This window comes from Anguilla anguilla, chromosome 2 (genome assembly GCF_013347855.1).
Source record: "Anguilla anguilla isolate fAngAng1 chromosome 2, fAngAng1.pri, whole genome shotgun sequence".
In the NCBI taxonomy this organism is placed as follows: domain Eukaryota; kingdom Metazoa; phylum Chordata; class Actinopteri; order Anguilliformes; family Anguillidae; genus Anguilla; species Anguilla anguilla.
The window spans coordinates 76,006,998-76,024,497 of record NC_049202.1 but is presented as its reverse complement, the minus strand read 5'-3'; the positions used below and the strand labels follow the sequence as shown (position 1 = coordinate 76,024,497).

The following is a 17,500-nucleotide window of genomic DNA, read 5'->3' as shown; positions in this document are numbered from 1 at the left end:
ATCTGACTCCATTCCTTTTTTAAAACCTGTAATTGGAATGTTTAGGACATTTTGAGTGGGGAAAGGCGCTACAGAAACATGAAATGCCCAGAGATCACTGATGTGTATGCTTCGGTGCTGGGTGGCATACTTGCTCTTATAGTTTATGGCTGACAGCAGCACCTCCTCTGGCTTAGTCTCAGAGGTCAGGGGACTTGTTTTTAATTTATGAGAAGCTCAGAGAACTTCAGACTTGTTACAGATGGCATTAGTCTGAGGATGACTCCGTACTCAGAAGTTAAATGACTTGGATTCTTCTGCTAGAAACTCAGAGGTCCGAGTCTGAAACGACCGTGGGCAAACTGCTCAGAACAGGCCAGCGCGTGGAACGCATTTACAGCGACTCCTCATTTCAGTTACAGCTAAAGGCGTGGGGAAACAGATACATTCTGCCTGTTCCTGTAAAGTTTGATTCCAAAGACATGTTTAGTTATTTTTCATTGAATAGATCTTGAGGAAACTTTTATTTGTTTATTTTCCTTTATTTATGCAGGGAAGACCCTGTGAGACCGGAGACTCTTTTACAGGGGCGCGCTGAAGTGCTCAACAGGTTTTTTTATATTTGTGTTAGAAACACTCCACACAAAGAGAATTACCCTTTGAATCCAGCTCAATGTGTTTCAAATAAGTCTATGGCCGTTAAAAACACGCCCCTTCATACTCAGAACAGCCTAACAGCTCTTCAGACCGGGAGACCCCAGAGTGCATTGCTCCACTGCGTGTAGAAACAAAGCCTGCAACCTTTTTTTAAAAAAACAAATAACCACAAAACCATTTTTAACCAGGAACAAATAAGAGATATTCTTAATGTCCTTTTCTATACATTTTGACTGCTCATGTTACGTTGCATGTAGAAGATATATAATTTTGAATGAATTAAATTTAAAGTGCAGTTAGTTTAAATATGTTTGGGGATGCCCCAGGGACACCAGTCTTAAACTCTAATAGAGAGCATTCTGAATGTAATACAGTTTCCTAGGGCAGGGCCCGCAGTGTGAGACACAGGCAAACAGGCAGAGTTTGGAATCCGGCCAGTTAGACAGTAATCGCCCACAGCCAGCCGACCTCTGTGCTACACACTGCCAGAAGGGAAAGGCCATTAAATGTCATATGACCGCTCACACCCACTGTACTCCGCATAACTGAGTACGCCATCAGATCCCAGGACCACAGCTCAAGAAGTCCGGAATAAACTAGAACGAGAACTGTTTTTGCTTTTGCAGTTTCAGTGTTAAAAGGGCACAGCACTGAAAAGTAAGAGCCAATACCCAGAGGAATATATACTTTACTGCAGAACTGATATTCATCAAGGTGAACTACAAGCAGCAGAAGGAAAATTCCCATTATATCATTAATAATATAACAATAATGACATATTTACCATTCTGTTCCATTCTGTTCTTTTATGTTCTATTCTGTTCTGTTGTCAACGAGCGAGAGGTATAGATGGAAAATATCTAAAGATTTTCTGCTGGAAACAATCTTCTCTCCCTCTTCTTTCTGTTCAGTTTTATATGATTCAGAATGGCTTTTTTGGTGTGAAAAGCACATTGTAAATACATATTAAAGCCAATGAACATTAAGTAGTTAAACACGGGAACTATAATAATTACCACTGTAATATGAAATTGATAGGCCAAATTAATAATGAATAACTGACATTTTATTTATGTCCAATTGTACATACTGAAAGTTACTTCCTCAGTGTCTTGCTGTATGAACGTCTAAATTAAGTCAAGGCAACAGAATGTGGTCTGCATGTGGTCAGGGTTTGGGGCCAGGGTTTGTGGTCTTGGTTTGGGGTCAGGGTTTGTGGTCTGCTTATGGTCAGTGTTTGTGGCCTGCTTATGGTCAGGGTTTGTGATCTTGGTTTGGGGTCAGGGTTTGTAGTCTGCTTATGGTCATTGTTTGTGGTCTGCTTATGGTCAATGTTTGTGGTCTTGGTTCAGGGTCAGTGTAGGTAACGTGTGCTGGTGCTTTAATGTGGGTGCATCTGAGTGATGTGGGGATGCTGTAGAGTACACATATCAATCATGTTCTCATTCACTGTAACGTACTCTGGATAAAACCATCAGTTAGATTAATGGAAGCCAAAAATGACAGTGTTAGGAAAGCCAAGTAAGGAAATTACATAATAACCTGTCTATGGAGGGCGATATATATGCATGTGATACATACAGTGATAGCCACGCATTACTCTCTCCCAAACGCCCCCCGCCCCCCCCTCGTCTGGCCTGAGTCATTCTCTGCCGCTCTCCCCCACAATGTTGCCCTGACGACTCAGACCCCACCCCCAGTACTCCCGCTGTGTTCTCCTGATAAACGTCTTCCCTGGGGGGGGGGACATCGCCGCCAACTGTAAGTTCTTCCTCTCATGTATCTCACAAACAAATCAGAACATCCTTAAAGCTGTAAACAAAGGCTCAATCTAAATACAAACAACACTCTAACAAAACAGAACATCCCAAACCCCAAACGAAACTCAAGCAAAACTCAGAGCTCATTTCCGCCCCCGCCCCCCACGTACACACAGCTCATCCAGGACGTCAGACTGGCAGTTAGCAGAGGCCAGGCGAGGAACTGTTCTGGCTACAGAGGAAGCGCTGAGCGGACCGAGGTGAGGAGCCCAGAGGAAGGCAGTGTCTAACAACCTCACACAACCAGCCAATCACCCGCCTCACACAACCAACCAGTGGATCAGCCATCTCACACAACCAGTGGATCAGCCATCTCACACAACCAGTGGATCAGCCATCTCAAACAACCAGAGGATTACCCGTCTCTGTACAACTCCAACCCTACCATGATGCGCCCATACCTCCTATAATCACCTTCACTGAGAGGGGGTTATGGGAGGTGTGTAATAAAAATAAACCAGCTTTCCATTTTAATCTCAAACTCCCTCTCATGCTCAGAGCGGCCCCCGCCGCGCCTGACCCCGGACGGTGTGCGAACACGCGGCAGATCAGCTCACCTGGCTCAAACCGGCAGGTACGTCAGACACAGTTTCTGCGCGTCCAGACCCCTCCAGCTCTCTCAGATCTCTGAACTGACACAGCCCAGAGGGGTGGAGACTTCCTCTAACAAGCAACAGCTGTGGGACTTCCCCCAACGCCGCGGAAAGAGAGAGCAAGAGAGACAGAGAGATAGAGAGAGAGAGAGAGAGAGAGAGAGAGAGAGGGAGAGGGAGGGGGGAGAGAGAGAGGGAGAGAGAGAGAGAAAGGGAGGGGGGGGGGGGTGTGGGACCTCCCCCAACGCCCCAGAGAGAGAGGGGGAGAGAGGGTGTGGGACCTCCCCCAATGCCTTGGGGAGAGAGAGAGAGGGTGAGAGAGGGGGAGAGAGGGAGAGAGAGAGCGACTAGAGAGAGAGAGAAAGAAACAGAAACAGAAACAGAACTCGAGAGGGGGGTGCATCTAGGATTAGGCTGAACACACTTTTTCTCAGAGTTTACTTCTTCAGAACAGTTGTCATAGAATATACGCCAAGATACTAAGACAGACATGTTCAAACAAATGCCCACACACACACATGCACGCACGCACGCACACACACACACACACACGTCTGCTTCCTGCCCTGCTAACAGGGGAAACAGAAAACACTGCCATCTGCACAAAGACAATCACACTTTATCTGTCCTTCTCCCTGTCACACACACACTCACATTCTCCCTCCATTGCACACAAACACCACACACACTCACACTGTCTCTCACACACACAAACACATTCTCTCTCTCTCTCTCTCTCTCACACACTCACACTAACACTCTCTCTCACACACACACATTCACACCAAACACACACACACACACACCGCACACTCACATTCTCTATCTCTCTCACACACTCACACACCAAACATACACACACCATACGCACATCCTCTCTCTCTCTCACACACACACACAGAAACACTCACTGAGCTGCCTCGTTTGGAGGCACTGAGCCTCGTTTAGAGGCACTGAGCTGCCTCGTTTGGAGGCACTGAGCCTCGTTTAGAGGCACTGAGCTGCCTTGTTCAGAAGCACTGAGCCTCATTTAGAGACACTGAGCCTCATTTAGAGACACTGAGCCTCATTTAGAGACACTGAGCCTCATTTAGAGGCACTGAGCTGCCTCGTTTAGAGACACTGAGCTGCCTCGTTTAGAGACACTGAGCTGCCTTGTTTAGAGGCACTGAGCTGCCTCATTTAGAGACACTGAGCCTCGTTTAGGGGCACTGAGCCGAGTTTAGAGACACTGAGCCGAGTTTAGAGACACTGAGCCGAGTTTAGGGGCACTGAGCCGAGTTTAGAGACACTGAGCCGAGTTTAGGGGCACTGAGCCGAGTTTAGGGGCACTGAGCCGAGTTTAGAGACACTGAGCCGAGTTTAGAGGCACTGAGCCGAGTTTAGAGACACTGAGCCGAGTTTAGAGACACTGAGCCGAGTTTAGAGACACTGAGCCGAGTTTAGAGACACTGAGCCGAATTTAGGGGCACTGAGCCGAGTTTAGGGGCACTGAGCCGAGTTTAGAGACACTGAGCCGAATTTAGGGGCACTGAGCCGAGTTTAGAGACACTGAGCCGAGTTTAGGGGCACTGAGCCGAGTTTAGAGACACTGAGCCGAGTTTAGAGACACTGAGCCGAGTTTAGGGGCACTGAGCCGAGTTTAGAGACACTGAGCCGAGTTTAGAGACACTGAGCCGAGTTTAGAGACACTGAGCCGAGTTTAGGGGCACTGAGCCGAGTTTAGAGACACTGAGCCGAGTTTAGAGACACTGAGCCGAGTTTAGAGACACTGAGCCGAGTTTAGGGGCACTGAGCCGAGTTTAGAGACACTGAGCCGAGTTTAGGGGCACTGAGCCGAGTTTAGAGACACTGAGCCGAGTTTAGAGACACTGAGCCGAGTTTAGGGGCACTGAGCCGAGTTTAGAGACACTGAGCCGAGTTTAGAGACACTGAGCCGAGTTTAGGGGCACTGAGCCGAGTTTAGAGACACTGAGCCGAGTTTAGAGACACTGAGCCGAGTTTAGAGACACTGAGCCGAGTTTAGAGACACTGAGCCGAGTTTAGGGGCACTGAGCCGAGTTTAGAGACACTGAGCCGAGTTTAGAGACACTGAGCCGAGTTTAGAGGCACTGAGCCGAGTTTAGAGACACTGAGCCGAGTTTAGAGGCACTGAGCCGAGTTTAGGGGCACTGAGCCGAGTTTAGAGACACTGAGCCGAGTTTAGAGGCACTGAGCCGAGTTTAGGGGCACTGAGCCTAGTTTAGAGGCACTGAGCCGAGTTTAGAGGCACTGAGCCGAGTTTAGGGGCACTGAGCCGAGTTTAGGGGCACTGAGCCGAGTTTAGAGACACTGAGCCGAGTTTAGAGGCACTGAGCCGAGTTTAGGGGCACTGAGCCTAGTTTAGAGGCACTGAGCCGAGTTTAGAGGCACTGAGCCGAGTTTGAAGACACTGAGCCGAGTTTAGGGGCACTGAGCCGAGTTTAGGGGCACTGAGCCGAGTTTAGGGGCACTGAGCTGCCTTGTTTAGGGGCACTGAGCCGAGTTTAGAGGCACTGAGCCGAGTTTAGAGACACTGAGCCGAGTTTAGAGACACTGAGCCGAGTTTGAAGACACTGAGCTGAGTTTAGAGACACTGAGCCGAGTTTAGGGGCACTGAGCCGAGTTTAGAGACACTGAGCTGAGTTTAGAGACACTGAGCCGAGTTTAGGGGCACTGAGCCGAGTTTAGAGGCACTGAGCCGAGTTTAGGGGCACTGAGCCGAGTTTAGAGACACTGAGCCGAGTTTAGAGACACTGAGCCGAGTTTAGAGACACTGAGCCGAGTTTAGGGGCACTGAGCCGAGTTTAGGGGCACTGAGCCGAGTTTAGGGGCACTGAGCCGAGTTTAGAGACACTGAGCCGAGTTTAGAGACACTGAGCCGAGTTTAGGGGCACTGAGCCGAGTTTAGAGACACTGAGCCGAGTTTAGAGGCACTGAGCCGAGTTTAGGGGCACTGAGCCGAGTTTAGGGGCACTGAGCCGAGTTTAGAGGCACTGAGCCGAGTTTAGAGACACTGAGCCGAGTTTAGAGACACTGAGCTGAGTTTAGGGGCACTGAGCCGAGTTTAGGGGCACTGAGCCGAGTTTAGGGGCACTGAGCTGCCTTGTTTAGGGGCACTGAGCCGAATTTAGAGGCACTGAGCCGAGTTTAGAGACACTGAGCCGAGTTTAGAGACACTGAGCCGAGTTTAGGGGCACTGAGCCGAGTTTAGAGGCACTGAGCCGAGTTTAGGGGCACTGAGCCGAGTTTAGGGGCACTGAGCCGAGTTTAGAGACACTGAGCCGAGTTTAGAGACACTGAGCCGAGTTTAGAGGCACTGAGCCGAGTTTAGGGGCACTGAGCCGAGTTTAGGGGCACTGAGCTGCCTTGTTTAGGGGCACTGAGCCGAATTTAGAGGCACTGAGCCGAGTTTAGAGACACTGAGCCGAGTTTAGAGACACTGAGCCGAGTTTGAAGACACTGAGCTGAGTTTAGAGACACTGAGCCGAGTTTAGGGGCACTGAGCCGAGTTTAGAGACACTGAGCCGAGTTTAGGGGCACTGAGCCGAGTTTAGGGGCACTGAGCCGAGTTTAGGGGCACTGAGCCGAGTTTAGAGACACTGAGCCGAGTTTAGAGGCACTGAGCCGAGTTTAGAGACACTGAGCCGAGTTTAGCACCGATCAAGGAGAAGTGCTGTTCACACATAAAAAAATACAACAATTCTCAAGTAGAAAATTTTTTTTACTACAGAAACAGATACAGTTCACTAGCATGACTAACACTGAGGACTGATTCTGCGGAGGACCCAGTCAAGCAACACAGCGGCCGTCATAAAGTGTGTGTGTGTGTTTGTGCACGTGTGGTGTGTGTGTGCGCGTGTGGTGTGTATGTGTGTGTGTGTGTGCAATGTGTGTGTTTGTGTGTGTGCATGTGGTGCGTGTGCACGCATTTCTGTGTGGTTTGCGTGTGTGTGTGTGCACGTGTGTGTTTGCGTGTGTGAGCGCATGTGTGTGTGCGTGCCAGTGTGCACGCGTCTGTGTGTGGTTGGCATGTGTGTGTGCACATGTGTGCGGTGTGTGTGTGCGTGCGTGTGTTTGCCTGTGTGTGTGAACGTGTGTTTGTGTGTGCGTGCAAGGCTGGGTTCTTCAGCATGTGTGGGACTGGCACGCAGAAGAAATGTCAGCCAGCCTCCTAAAGCCCTGTTGTCAGTATGTGTCTGTACCCTAACGCTGTCTGTGTGTGTCTGTACCCAAATGCTGTCAGTGTGTGTCTGTACCCTAACGCTGTCAGTGTGTGTCTGTACCCAAAAGCTGTCAGTAAGAGTCTGTTCCCAAACGCTGTCTGTGTGTCAGAAGAAAAGTTTCCCTTCTTTTCACACTCAAATGACACAAAATGGAGACAAACACCAAAAAAAATTACAACAGATTTCAGGTGTTATCCCTGATTATAAAAAAAGTAAGAGCATTACAATAAGGTGTGCACACAGACACACGCACACACACAGACACACGCACACATACAGACAAATGCACACAAACACACACACACACCCACACACACACACAGTGTATGGTGGGGCGGGGGACTGTAAGGCCCTGAGCAGAGGTCACATGACCCCCCCTCCCCCAACTCCACTTTCCTTTAATGACTTCACGTTGCATTCCTCTATCCCTCCCCCATCCTTCTCTCTTTCTCTCTCATTCCTCTATTCCTCCCCCTCTCTTTCTCTCATCCATCTATCCCTCCCCATCCTAGTCTTTCTCTCATTCCTCTCTCTCCCCATCCTCCTCTCTTTCTCTCACTCCTCTATCCCTCCCCATCCTCCTCTCTCTCATTCCTCTCTCCCTCCCCATCCTCCTCTCTCTCATTCCTCTCTCCCTCCCCAATACTCCTCTCTTTCTCTCATTCCTCAGTCCCTTACCCCATCCTTCTCTCTTTCTCTCTCATTCCTCTCTCCCTCCCCATCCTCCTCTCTTTCTCTCTCATTCCTCTCTCCCTCCCCATCCTCCTCTCTTTCTCTCTCATTCCTCTCTCCCTCCCCATCCTCCTCTCTTTCTCTCTCATTCCTACACTGTGACCCTCCCATAATAATCATTCCCAGAACTGCTCATAAATCCTGCTCCTGGCCCCTCCCCTCTCAACCTCTTCCTGTCCTGCTCTCCCCAGCTCTGTGGCCACGGCCATACCGCTGTACTGAGACTCCCTACCCCCCGTTGACTGACCCCCCAGGAACAGAGCAACAACTGCCCTGCATGCGAGCTGTGTCTGCATCCGCACAACTCAAACCTGTGTGTGTGTGTGTGTGTGTGTGTGTGCGTGTATGCGCGTGTGTCTGCATGCATGTTTGTGTATGAATGCGTGTATGTATCTGTAAGTGTAGTGTGTGGAAGTGTATGTGTGTGAGAGTGAGTGCATAAATAAGTATATGTTTGTGTAAGTGTGTGTAAATGTAAGTGTTGCAAGCAGTAGCAGTCTCTGGTTCCTCCTGTAGCACAGTCAGGCTGGAGGTGTGGCTTCTGCTGTGTTCCCATGGCAATATTAGTGGTCTCCCTGCACAGGCATTCCACTTTCTGCCCTGTACAGTACACACACCCGGGCGGGCCACACTCCTGAGCGTGTCTGTCCTTCCACATGCCTCAACCTGAAGCAAAACTCCACTGGACAAAAAGGGAGGGGGTGGAGTCAAGGGCATAATCAGGGGGCGAAGTCAGTCATTTTCCCAGGAGTTGCTTCCTCTGCTGCTCCAGCAGGGCCTCCAAATGATCCGCCCTCTTCAGTGCTGCCTGTCCAATGAGGGAAAGGGGTGTGGTTAATCAGTGGGTGGGGCTAACAGCCAGCGTGTCATAAGGCATTGGAGGCGTGGCTCACCTCGTGCTGCTTACGTAGAGTGCTGACCGTCTCCTCCTTCTTTAAGATGGCAGACTTCACCCTAACACAGGAATTTACATAAGTTTACTATTCACCCTGACACAGGAAGCTATATCAGTTTACTATTCACCCTGAAACAGAAAGTTACATCAGTTTACTATTCACACTGACACAAAAAGCTATATCAGTTTAATATTTACCCTGAAACAGGAAGCTACATCAGTTTACTATTCACCCTGAAACAGGAAGTTACACCAGTTTACTGTTCACCCTGACAGAAGACACTATACAAGTTTACAATGCACAATGACACAGGAAGCTATATCAGTTTACTATTCACCCTGATACAGGAAGCTATATCAGTTAGATATTCACCCTGACACAGGAAGCGACATCGGTTTACTATTCACCATGACACAGGAAGCTATATTAGTTTACCATTCACACTGACACAGGATGCTATATAAGTTTAATATTAACCCTGCCATAGGAAGCTATATCAGTTTACTATTCATCCTGACACAGGAAGCTATATCAGTTTACTATTCACCCTGACACAGGAAGTAATACCAATTTATTATTCATCCTGACACAGGAAGTTACATCAAGCAAATATTCACTGTGACACAGGATGTAATACCAGTTCACAATTCACCCTGACACAGAAGCTGTGTTCCAAACGGTGTTCTAACTAGAGTGGTGCGGTTTGATTTATTATGCTCTAGACAGAACACAAGTATACAGTTTGGGACACAGCCAGAAAGTTTTAGCCATTAAGTATTCACCCTGACACAGGAAAGTCTACTGTTCAAATGGCCACACCTTTCCTGAGCACATACAGGATGTTTCCAGGGTTTAAAATCTTTTAAGTTCAGCCTCCCTTTTTCCCTTGCAGACTGCAGTGTCACTGACTCTGGAGGTTGTGCTTTAGGGGGTGGAACTGTCCTACCTCTGGTGCACCTCGGCAAGCTCCTCCTCCTTCTCATGCGTCACCCTCTCCACCTCGAGCCTGAGGCGTGCTCGGAGCTCCGCCCCCTCCACCTTCAGCCGCCGGTTCTCCTCCTCGGTCACCACCAGGCGCTCGGCGAACTCCTGCCGGATCACCTCCGCCAGGCGGCGCCGCTCCTCCGACAGCTTGTCCCGGATCTGGGGGGGGGGGGGGGGTGGCAGGATGAAGGCAGAGACTTGTGCGCTAAAGAAGATGCCAATGCTAGCAGTGTGCCCTGCTCAGTCTTAATTACAGCTGTAAGAATCAACATGCTAATCCAAGAAATTCCTCAACAAATTCATTAGTCAGACAACCATTCAGTTTCATTAAATGAAACGTTTTTTTTTTTTTAAATACATGAGTAATTTATTCAACATAGAGCAATAAAAATAACAAAAAAAGATTTTAAAGAATTACAATTTAAATGAATAAATTGTAAATGTTGAGTTCAGTGTTACAGTCATACAGACCTAAGGGACATAACTTCCAAAATGGATGCAATGTAAATGCTATGTAAAGGTCACTCTGGATAAGGGCGTCTACTAAATGCCTGTAATGTAAAATTTGATTCAAATTTCAATCAAAACATGCCAAGGTTCTGAGAAAACAAATGTGTACAATTCATTACATTACATTACAATGCAGGTTAGGCCAGTCCCACACAATGCCAGTCTCCCACTGAGCACTGATCCCGCACTGAATACCAATCCCACACTGAACACTGATCCAGCACTGAATACCAATCCCACACTGAACACTGATCCAGCACTGAATACCAATCCCACACTGAACACTGATCCAGCACTGAATACCAATCCCACACTGAACACTGATCCACCACTGAATACCAATCCCACACTGAACACTGATCCAGCACTGAATACCAATCCCACACTGAACACTATTCCAGCACTGAATACCAATCCCACACTGAACACTGATCCAGCACTGAATACCAATCACACACTGGACACTGATCCACCACTGAATACCAATCCCACACTGGACACTGATGCAGCACTGAATACCAATCCCACACTGGACACTGATGCAGCACTGAATACCAATCCCACACTGAACACTGATCCAGCACTGAATACCAATCCCACACTGAACACTGATCCAGCACTGAATACCAATCCCACACTGAACACTGATCCACCACTGAATACCAATCCCACACTGGACACTGATCCAGCACTGAATACCAATCCCACACTGAACACTGATGCAGCACTGAATACCAATCCCACACTGGACACTGATGCAGCACTGAATACCAATCCCACACTGGACACTGATCCAGCACTGAATACCAATCCCACACTGAACACTATTCCAGCACTGAATACCAATCCCACACTGGACACTGATGCAGCACTGAATACCAATCCCACACTGGACACTGATGCAGCACTGAATACCAATCCCACACTGAACACTGATGCAGCACTGAATACCAATCCCACACTGAACACTGATCCAGCACTGAATACCAATCCCACACTGGACACTGATGCAGCACTGAATACCAATCCCACACTGGACACTGATCCAGCACTGAATACCAATCCCACACTGGACACTGATGCAGCACTGAATACCAATCCCACACTGGACACTGATGCAGCACTGAATACCAATCCCACACTGGACACTGATGCAGCACTGAATACCAATCCCACACTGGACACTGATGCAGCACTGAATACCAATCCCACACTGAACACTGATGCAGCACTGAATACCAATCCCACACTGAACACTATTCCAGCACTGAATACCAATCCCACACTGGACACTGATGCAGCACTGAATACCAAATAGTAAATACTCATTTGTGTGAGGGGGAGGGGCCGAGGGTTCACCTGTGTGTGGGGGAGGGGCCGAGGGTTCACCTGTGTGTGGGGGAGGGGCCGAGGGTTCACCTGTGTGTGGGGGAGGGGCCGAGGGTTCACCTGTGTGTGGGGGAGGGGCCGAGGGCTCACCTGTGTGAGGGGGAGGGGCTGAGGGCTCACCTGTGTGAGGTCCTGCACCTCCTGCTCTTTGTGACGCAGGACGGCCTGCAGGTGGAGCAGCTGAGCCTCAGTCTCGCTGTGCCGCAGTTTCAGCTCCTTGTGTCTGTCCTGCAGAGCTCTCTCCGTCACCTCCATCTCCCTGAGCTCCACCTCGTACTGCTCCCGCACGCGCTTCACCCTACACACACACACGCGTCAGTGCAAGTGCACACACACAGGAATCAGTACACACACACACACGCGCGCACACACACGCGACAGTACGTACGTACATACACACACACACACGCCACAGTACGTACACACACAGAGACACACGCACACATGCACACAAGCATCAGTACACACACGCGCGCGCGACAGTACATACACACGCAGACACACGCATCAGTACACACACACGCGCGCGCGCGCGCGAAAGTACATACACACGCACACGCAGACACACGCACACACGCATCAGTACACACACGCGAGCGCGCGCGACAGTACATACACACGCACACACAGACACACGCATCAGTACACACGCGCGCGCGACAGTACATACACACGCACACGCAGACACACGCATCAGTACACACACACGCGCGCGAAAGTACATACACACGCACACGCAGACACACGCACACACACATCAGTACACACGCGTCAGTACAAGTGCACGAGCACACACACACACACGCACACAGGCATCAGTACACACACACACGCGACAGTACGTACACACACACACACGCATCAGTACAAACACACACAAACACGCAACAGTACGTACACACACACACACATGCGTCAGTACACAAACACACACACACACACGCACACACCAGTCAGTACATGCACACACACACGCATCAGTACGTACACACACACACACACACACACACATCAGTACGCACACACACACACGTGTCAGTACAAGTATGAATACACACACACCATAATTTCTTGCAGCCACAAAGTAATGATAGTGGGGAATTCATTTTACACAGTAATAAGTATTTAAGGCTAAAGGCGCCAAACAGCCATCAGCAGCAGTGACATCTGCTGGTCATAAAGTAGCATAACAAGTGCAGCATCAATAACAACACTCACATCTTCAATAGAGGTAAACTGGCTGTCAAAAACAGTATGTGTGTCTGAACTGACAGCCAAAATGCCCGCCCCAACCCTCCGGAGCACGTGGGCTACCAAACCCAGGGATGGAGCGAAAGAGTGAAAAGTTACTCTCAATCAGGTCCTCACTTGAGCTGGCAACCCTGAAACACTGCTGGGATTCTACACTAGTGCGCATATTACATTACAGGCATTTAGCAGACGCTCTCATCCAGAGCGACCTGCACAACTTCTTACATAGCATTTTTATATTGCTTGATATATACTGAAGCAATAGAGGTTAAGTACCTTGCTCAAGAGTATAATGGCAGTGTCCTACCCAGGAATCAAACCTGTGACCTTCAAGTTACAAGCCCAGTTCCTTACCCATTATGCTACACTGCCACACACACAGCTAGCCACACACATGCAAACACACGCATATGCATGCAGGCATGTTAGTGCTGTGTGCATGCTAGCACTGTGTATGTTAGCGCTGTGTGTATGTTAGCGCTGTGTGCATGTTAGCGCTCTGTGTATGTTAGCGCTGCACGTATGTTAGCGCTGCATGTATGTTAGCACTGTGTGTGCATGTTAGCGCTGTGTATGTTAGCGCTGCACGTATGTTAGCGCTCTGTGTATGTTAGCGCTGCATGTATGTTAGCACTGTGTGTGCATGTTAGTGCTGTGTGTGCATGTTAGCGCTGTGTAGCACTGTATGCATGTTAGCACTGTGTGTGCATGTTAGTGCTGTGTGCATGTTAGCGCTGTGTGTGCATGTTAGCGCTGTGTGCATGTTAGCACTGTGTACATGTTAGCGCTGTGTGCATGTTAGCGCTGTGTGTATGTTAGCGCTGTGTGTGCATGTTAGCACTGTGTACATGTTAGCGCTGTGTGCATGTTAGCACTGTGTGTGTATGTTAGCGCTGTGTGCATGTTAGTGCTGTGTGCATGTTAGCGCTGTGTGTGCATGTTAGCGCTGTGTGCATGTTAGCGCTGTGTGCATGTTAGCGCTGTGTGTGCATGTTAGCGCTGTGTGTATGTTAGTGCTGTGTGCATGTTAGCGCTGTGTGCATGTTAGCACTGTGTGTGCATGTTAGCGCTGTGTGTATGTTAGCGCTGTGTGCATGTTAGCACTGTGTGTGCATGTTAGCGCTGTGTGTATGTTAGCGCTGTGTGCATGTTAGCGCTGTGTACATGTTAGCGCTGTGTACATGTTAGCGCTGTGTGCATGTTAGCGCTGTGTGTGCATGTTAGCACTGTGTACATGTTAGCGCTGTGTGTGCATGTTAGCACTGTGTACATGTTAGCGCTGTGTGTGCATGTTAGCACTGTGTACATGTTAGCGCTGTGTGTGCATGTTAGCACTGTGTGTGCATGTTAGCGCTGTGTGCATGTTAGCACTGTGTGTGCATGTTAGCGCTGTGTGTGCATGTTAGCACTGTGTACATGTTAGCGCTGTGTGTGCATGTTAGCACTGTGTGTGCATGTTAGCGCTGTGTGTGCATGTTAGCACTGTGTGCATGTTAGCACTGTGTGTGCATGTTAGCGCTGTGTGCATATTAGCACTGTGTGTGCATGTTAGCGCTGTGTGTGCATGTTAGCACTGTGTACATGTTAGCGCTGTGTGCGCATGTTAGCACTGTGTGTGCATGTTAGCACTGTGTGTATGTTAGCGCTGTGTGCATGTTAGTGCTGTGTGTATGTTAGCGCTGTGTGCATGTTAGCACTGTGTGCATGTTAGCACTGTGTGTGCATGTTAGCGCTGTGTGTATGTTAGCGCTGTGTGCATGTTAGCACTGTGTGCATGTTAGCGCTGTGTGTGCATGTTAGCACTGTGTGTGCATGTTAGCGCTGTGTGCATGTTAGCGCTGTGTGTGCATGTTAGCGCTGTACTTCCTGTGCCCCTCACCGGTTCTCAGCGGCACGTTCACACTCCTCCCGAGCGCCGCTGGTCTCCTCCTCTAGCCTCTGAATGGCCAGCTCAATCTCTTTGTCCCGCCCCCGTCGCACTTCCTCCTTCAACTCCCTCTCACGACTCAACAGCCACGCCTCCTGCAGGAAGACACGCCGATTCACCTTTAACCTCTTTGAGGCACCTTCAGATGGCCAGAGGTAGATGTTCACGACAATTCCCACACACACATGAATGCGCAGACGCACACACACACACACACAGACGGTTATTTACCTCCTTCTTCATGTAGTTCTCCTCCCAGGTCTGTTTCTCTATCTCTAGGCGTTCTCTTAGGGCCTTCAACTCTACCTACACACACACACACACACACAGAGCACACCCTCCATTTATACTATAGAACAACAGTCCATTTCATTTGGAACATGTGATTGGTGGCTCAGGAATCTTCATTAATATGTTCTGGTGCCTTGCGTACTAACCCTAACCCTAAACTGTGAGGAAAGGGTGAGTAAAGCTGGAGTCTGGGTACTAACCCTGACCCTAAACTGTGAGGAAAGGGTGAGTAAAGCAGGAGTCTGGGTACTAACCCTGACTCTAAACTGTGAGGAAAGGGTGAGTAAAGCTGGAGTCTGGGTACTAACCCTAACCCTAAACTGTGAGGAAAGGGTGAGTAAAGCTGGAGTCTGGGTACTAACCCTGACTCTAAACTGTGAGGAAAGGGTGAGTAAAGCTGGAGTCTGGGTACTAACCCTAACCCTAAACTGTGAGGAAAGGGTGAGTAAAGCTGGAGTCTGGGTACTAACCCTAACCCTAAACTGTGAGGAAAGGGTGAGTAAAGCAGGAGTCTGGGTACTAACCCTGACTCTAAACTGTGAGGAAAGGGTGAGTAAAGCTGGAGTCTGGGTACTAACCCTAACCCTAAACTGTGAGGAAAGGGTGAGTAAAGCAGGAGTCTTGGGTACTAACCCTAACCCTAAACTGTTAGGAAAGGGTGAGTAAAGCAGGAGTCTGGGTACTAACCCTAACCCTAAACTGTGAGGAAAGGGTGAGTAAAGCTGGAGTCTGGGGAGCCCACCTGATGCCGACGTTCCTGCTCCTCGCGGGTTTTATCCAGCTCCTCCCGCAGAGCACGACTGGCAACAGTGCTGTTCTCCTCCAGCTGCCTCCTCAGCTCATCCAGCTCCACTCGCTGCCTGCAGGGCGGCGACACAGTTCAACACCTCCACCCCTCCAGCCACCTCCTCACCAACAATCACCTCAACACCTATATTCACCTCCACCCCTCCGGCAACCTCCTCACTAGGGGTGTAACAATTAATCGATTCGGATCGATGCATCGATACAGAAAACAACGATTAAATTCAATCGATTCAACATGCATTAATCAATTTGTATCGTTGAAAGCCGAAAAACACTGCCAGTTCTGTCAACGTCTCTGATTAGTTCTTCTTTCAGTAGTTTTATGTTGCATTTCACCGTGTATCATCATGGTAAATCATTGTGTTTGTGCAGGTTGCACAAACTCCAGCCTGTCAGGACAACGAGTACACAATGTTACAGGAAAAGGAACGGTGCTAGCTTTCGTGGCTGGGTGCGTTTTGTGCAGGTGAAGAGAAGGGACTTCACTGCTGCATCTGTTACAAAAAACACGGTCGTGTGGGGCGCTCATTTTAGACCCCCACCCATGACATAATGGACAATATTGTCTATCTGGGCATTCATAAAAATATTCTTTCACCACTCAAAAATTGTATTCCGCTATAGCAACAAGATAAACCCGACAATAGCCCTAAGATATGCCAATACAGTGAGGAATACTGTTATTATTGAGGACTTCTGGGCATAGCTAAGTCATATGTTTGCTGATAGACCTAGCTAACATCGTTTTCTGGAGCAAAACAGAAGCGGATTGAACTGTATCATTGATTTACTGTCTCTGTCTCGATCTACTGAACACAGATAAAATTTCATCATTGCTATTTAAGTATTACTGCTCAAAATATTTCGGTTATATACGTTATTTTTGAAAGTGAGTGTCTTTAAATAGGTTAGCAGTAGCATATAATGTAGATATATCTATAAGCTAATGCTGGTCACTCACCAAGACACCTGCCCAGTTCTCCACTGGTTCTCCTCACACCGACAGTGTAAATTCTCAACAAAGTGTTCTGTCTCCAGAACATGGGGACCAACTAGTGTTCTTGAAGAAAACCCTCTCAAAGGCACACTGAAAGGCACACTGTATGTATGTAGTGGAAGTCAGGGCCATTCTTACACTATGTGCATAGCACCAAAGAGTGAGCCAACAGAAAGGAGTCAGTCGTATAATGGATTTATAGCTGACTATATAATGGATAAATGTGCACTGTTCTGAAGTAACATTCCATTATTTGTTGACATATTAATTTGTTGTGACAACTGTAGTATCCATTGCCATATAGTTTGGCAAACTGTCTCATACACATGACCTTGTTAGCCACTACATTGGCCCAGAGGTTCTGAATAGTCATGTTACTCCAATGCATTGTGAAGTACTTGGTCCAGAGAGTGCCTTGTCCTG

The 17,500-nt window shown here is 48.6% G+C and overlaps 2 protein-coding genes across 7 annotated transcripts in view; both read right to left on the bottom strand.

The window, feature by feature from the left end:
- st6galnac (ST6 (alpha-N-acetyl-neuraminyl-2,3-beta-galactosyl-1,3)-N-acetylgalactosaminide alpha-2,6-sialyltransferase) overlaps positions 1-3,165 on the bottom strand; it is a 16,058-nt gene extending 12,893 nt beyond the window's left edge. The window contains exon 1 of one of the 3 annotated variants that reach the window (XM_035406105.1): positions 3,014-3,165. The gene's annotated coding sequence lies outside the window, so the exon portion shown is untranslated. The remainder of the gene's footprint in view (positions 1-3,013) is intronic. The other 2 variants (XM_035406104.1, XM_035406103.1) reach the window with 2 other exon arrangements.
- A 4,870-nt stretch (positions 3,166-8,035) lies between these two features.
- Positions 8,036-17,500, bottom strand: part of cep131 (centrosomal protein 131) — a 33,092-nt gene continuing 23,627 nt past the window's right edge. For all 4 annotated transcript variants that reach the window (XM_035406100.1, XM_035406099.1, XM_035406097.1 and 1 more), the window contains 7 exons: positions 16,016-16,133; positions 15,214-15,288; positions 14,935-15,077; positions 11,925-12,102; positions 9,868-10,064; positions 8,919-8,979; positions 8,036-8,833 (listed from right to left, as the gene is read on the bottom strand). In XM_035406100.1, the coding sequence (XP_035261991.1) occupies positions 8,762-8,833; positions 8,919-8,979; positions 9,868-10,064; positions 11,925-12,102; positions 14,935-15,077; positions 15,214-15,288; positions 16,016-16,133 (844 nt within the window). In that variant the 3' untranslated portion in view covers positions 8,036-8,761. The remainder of the gene's footprint in view (positions 8,834-8,918; positions 8,980-9,867; positions 10,065-11,924; positions 12,103-14,934; positions 15,078-15,213; positions 15,289-16,015; positions 16,134-17,500) is intronic.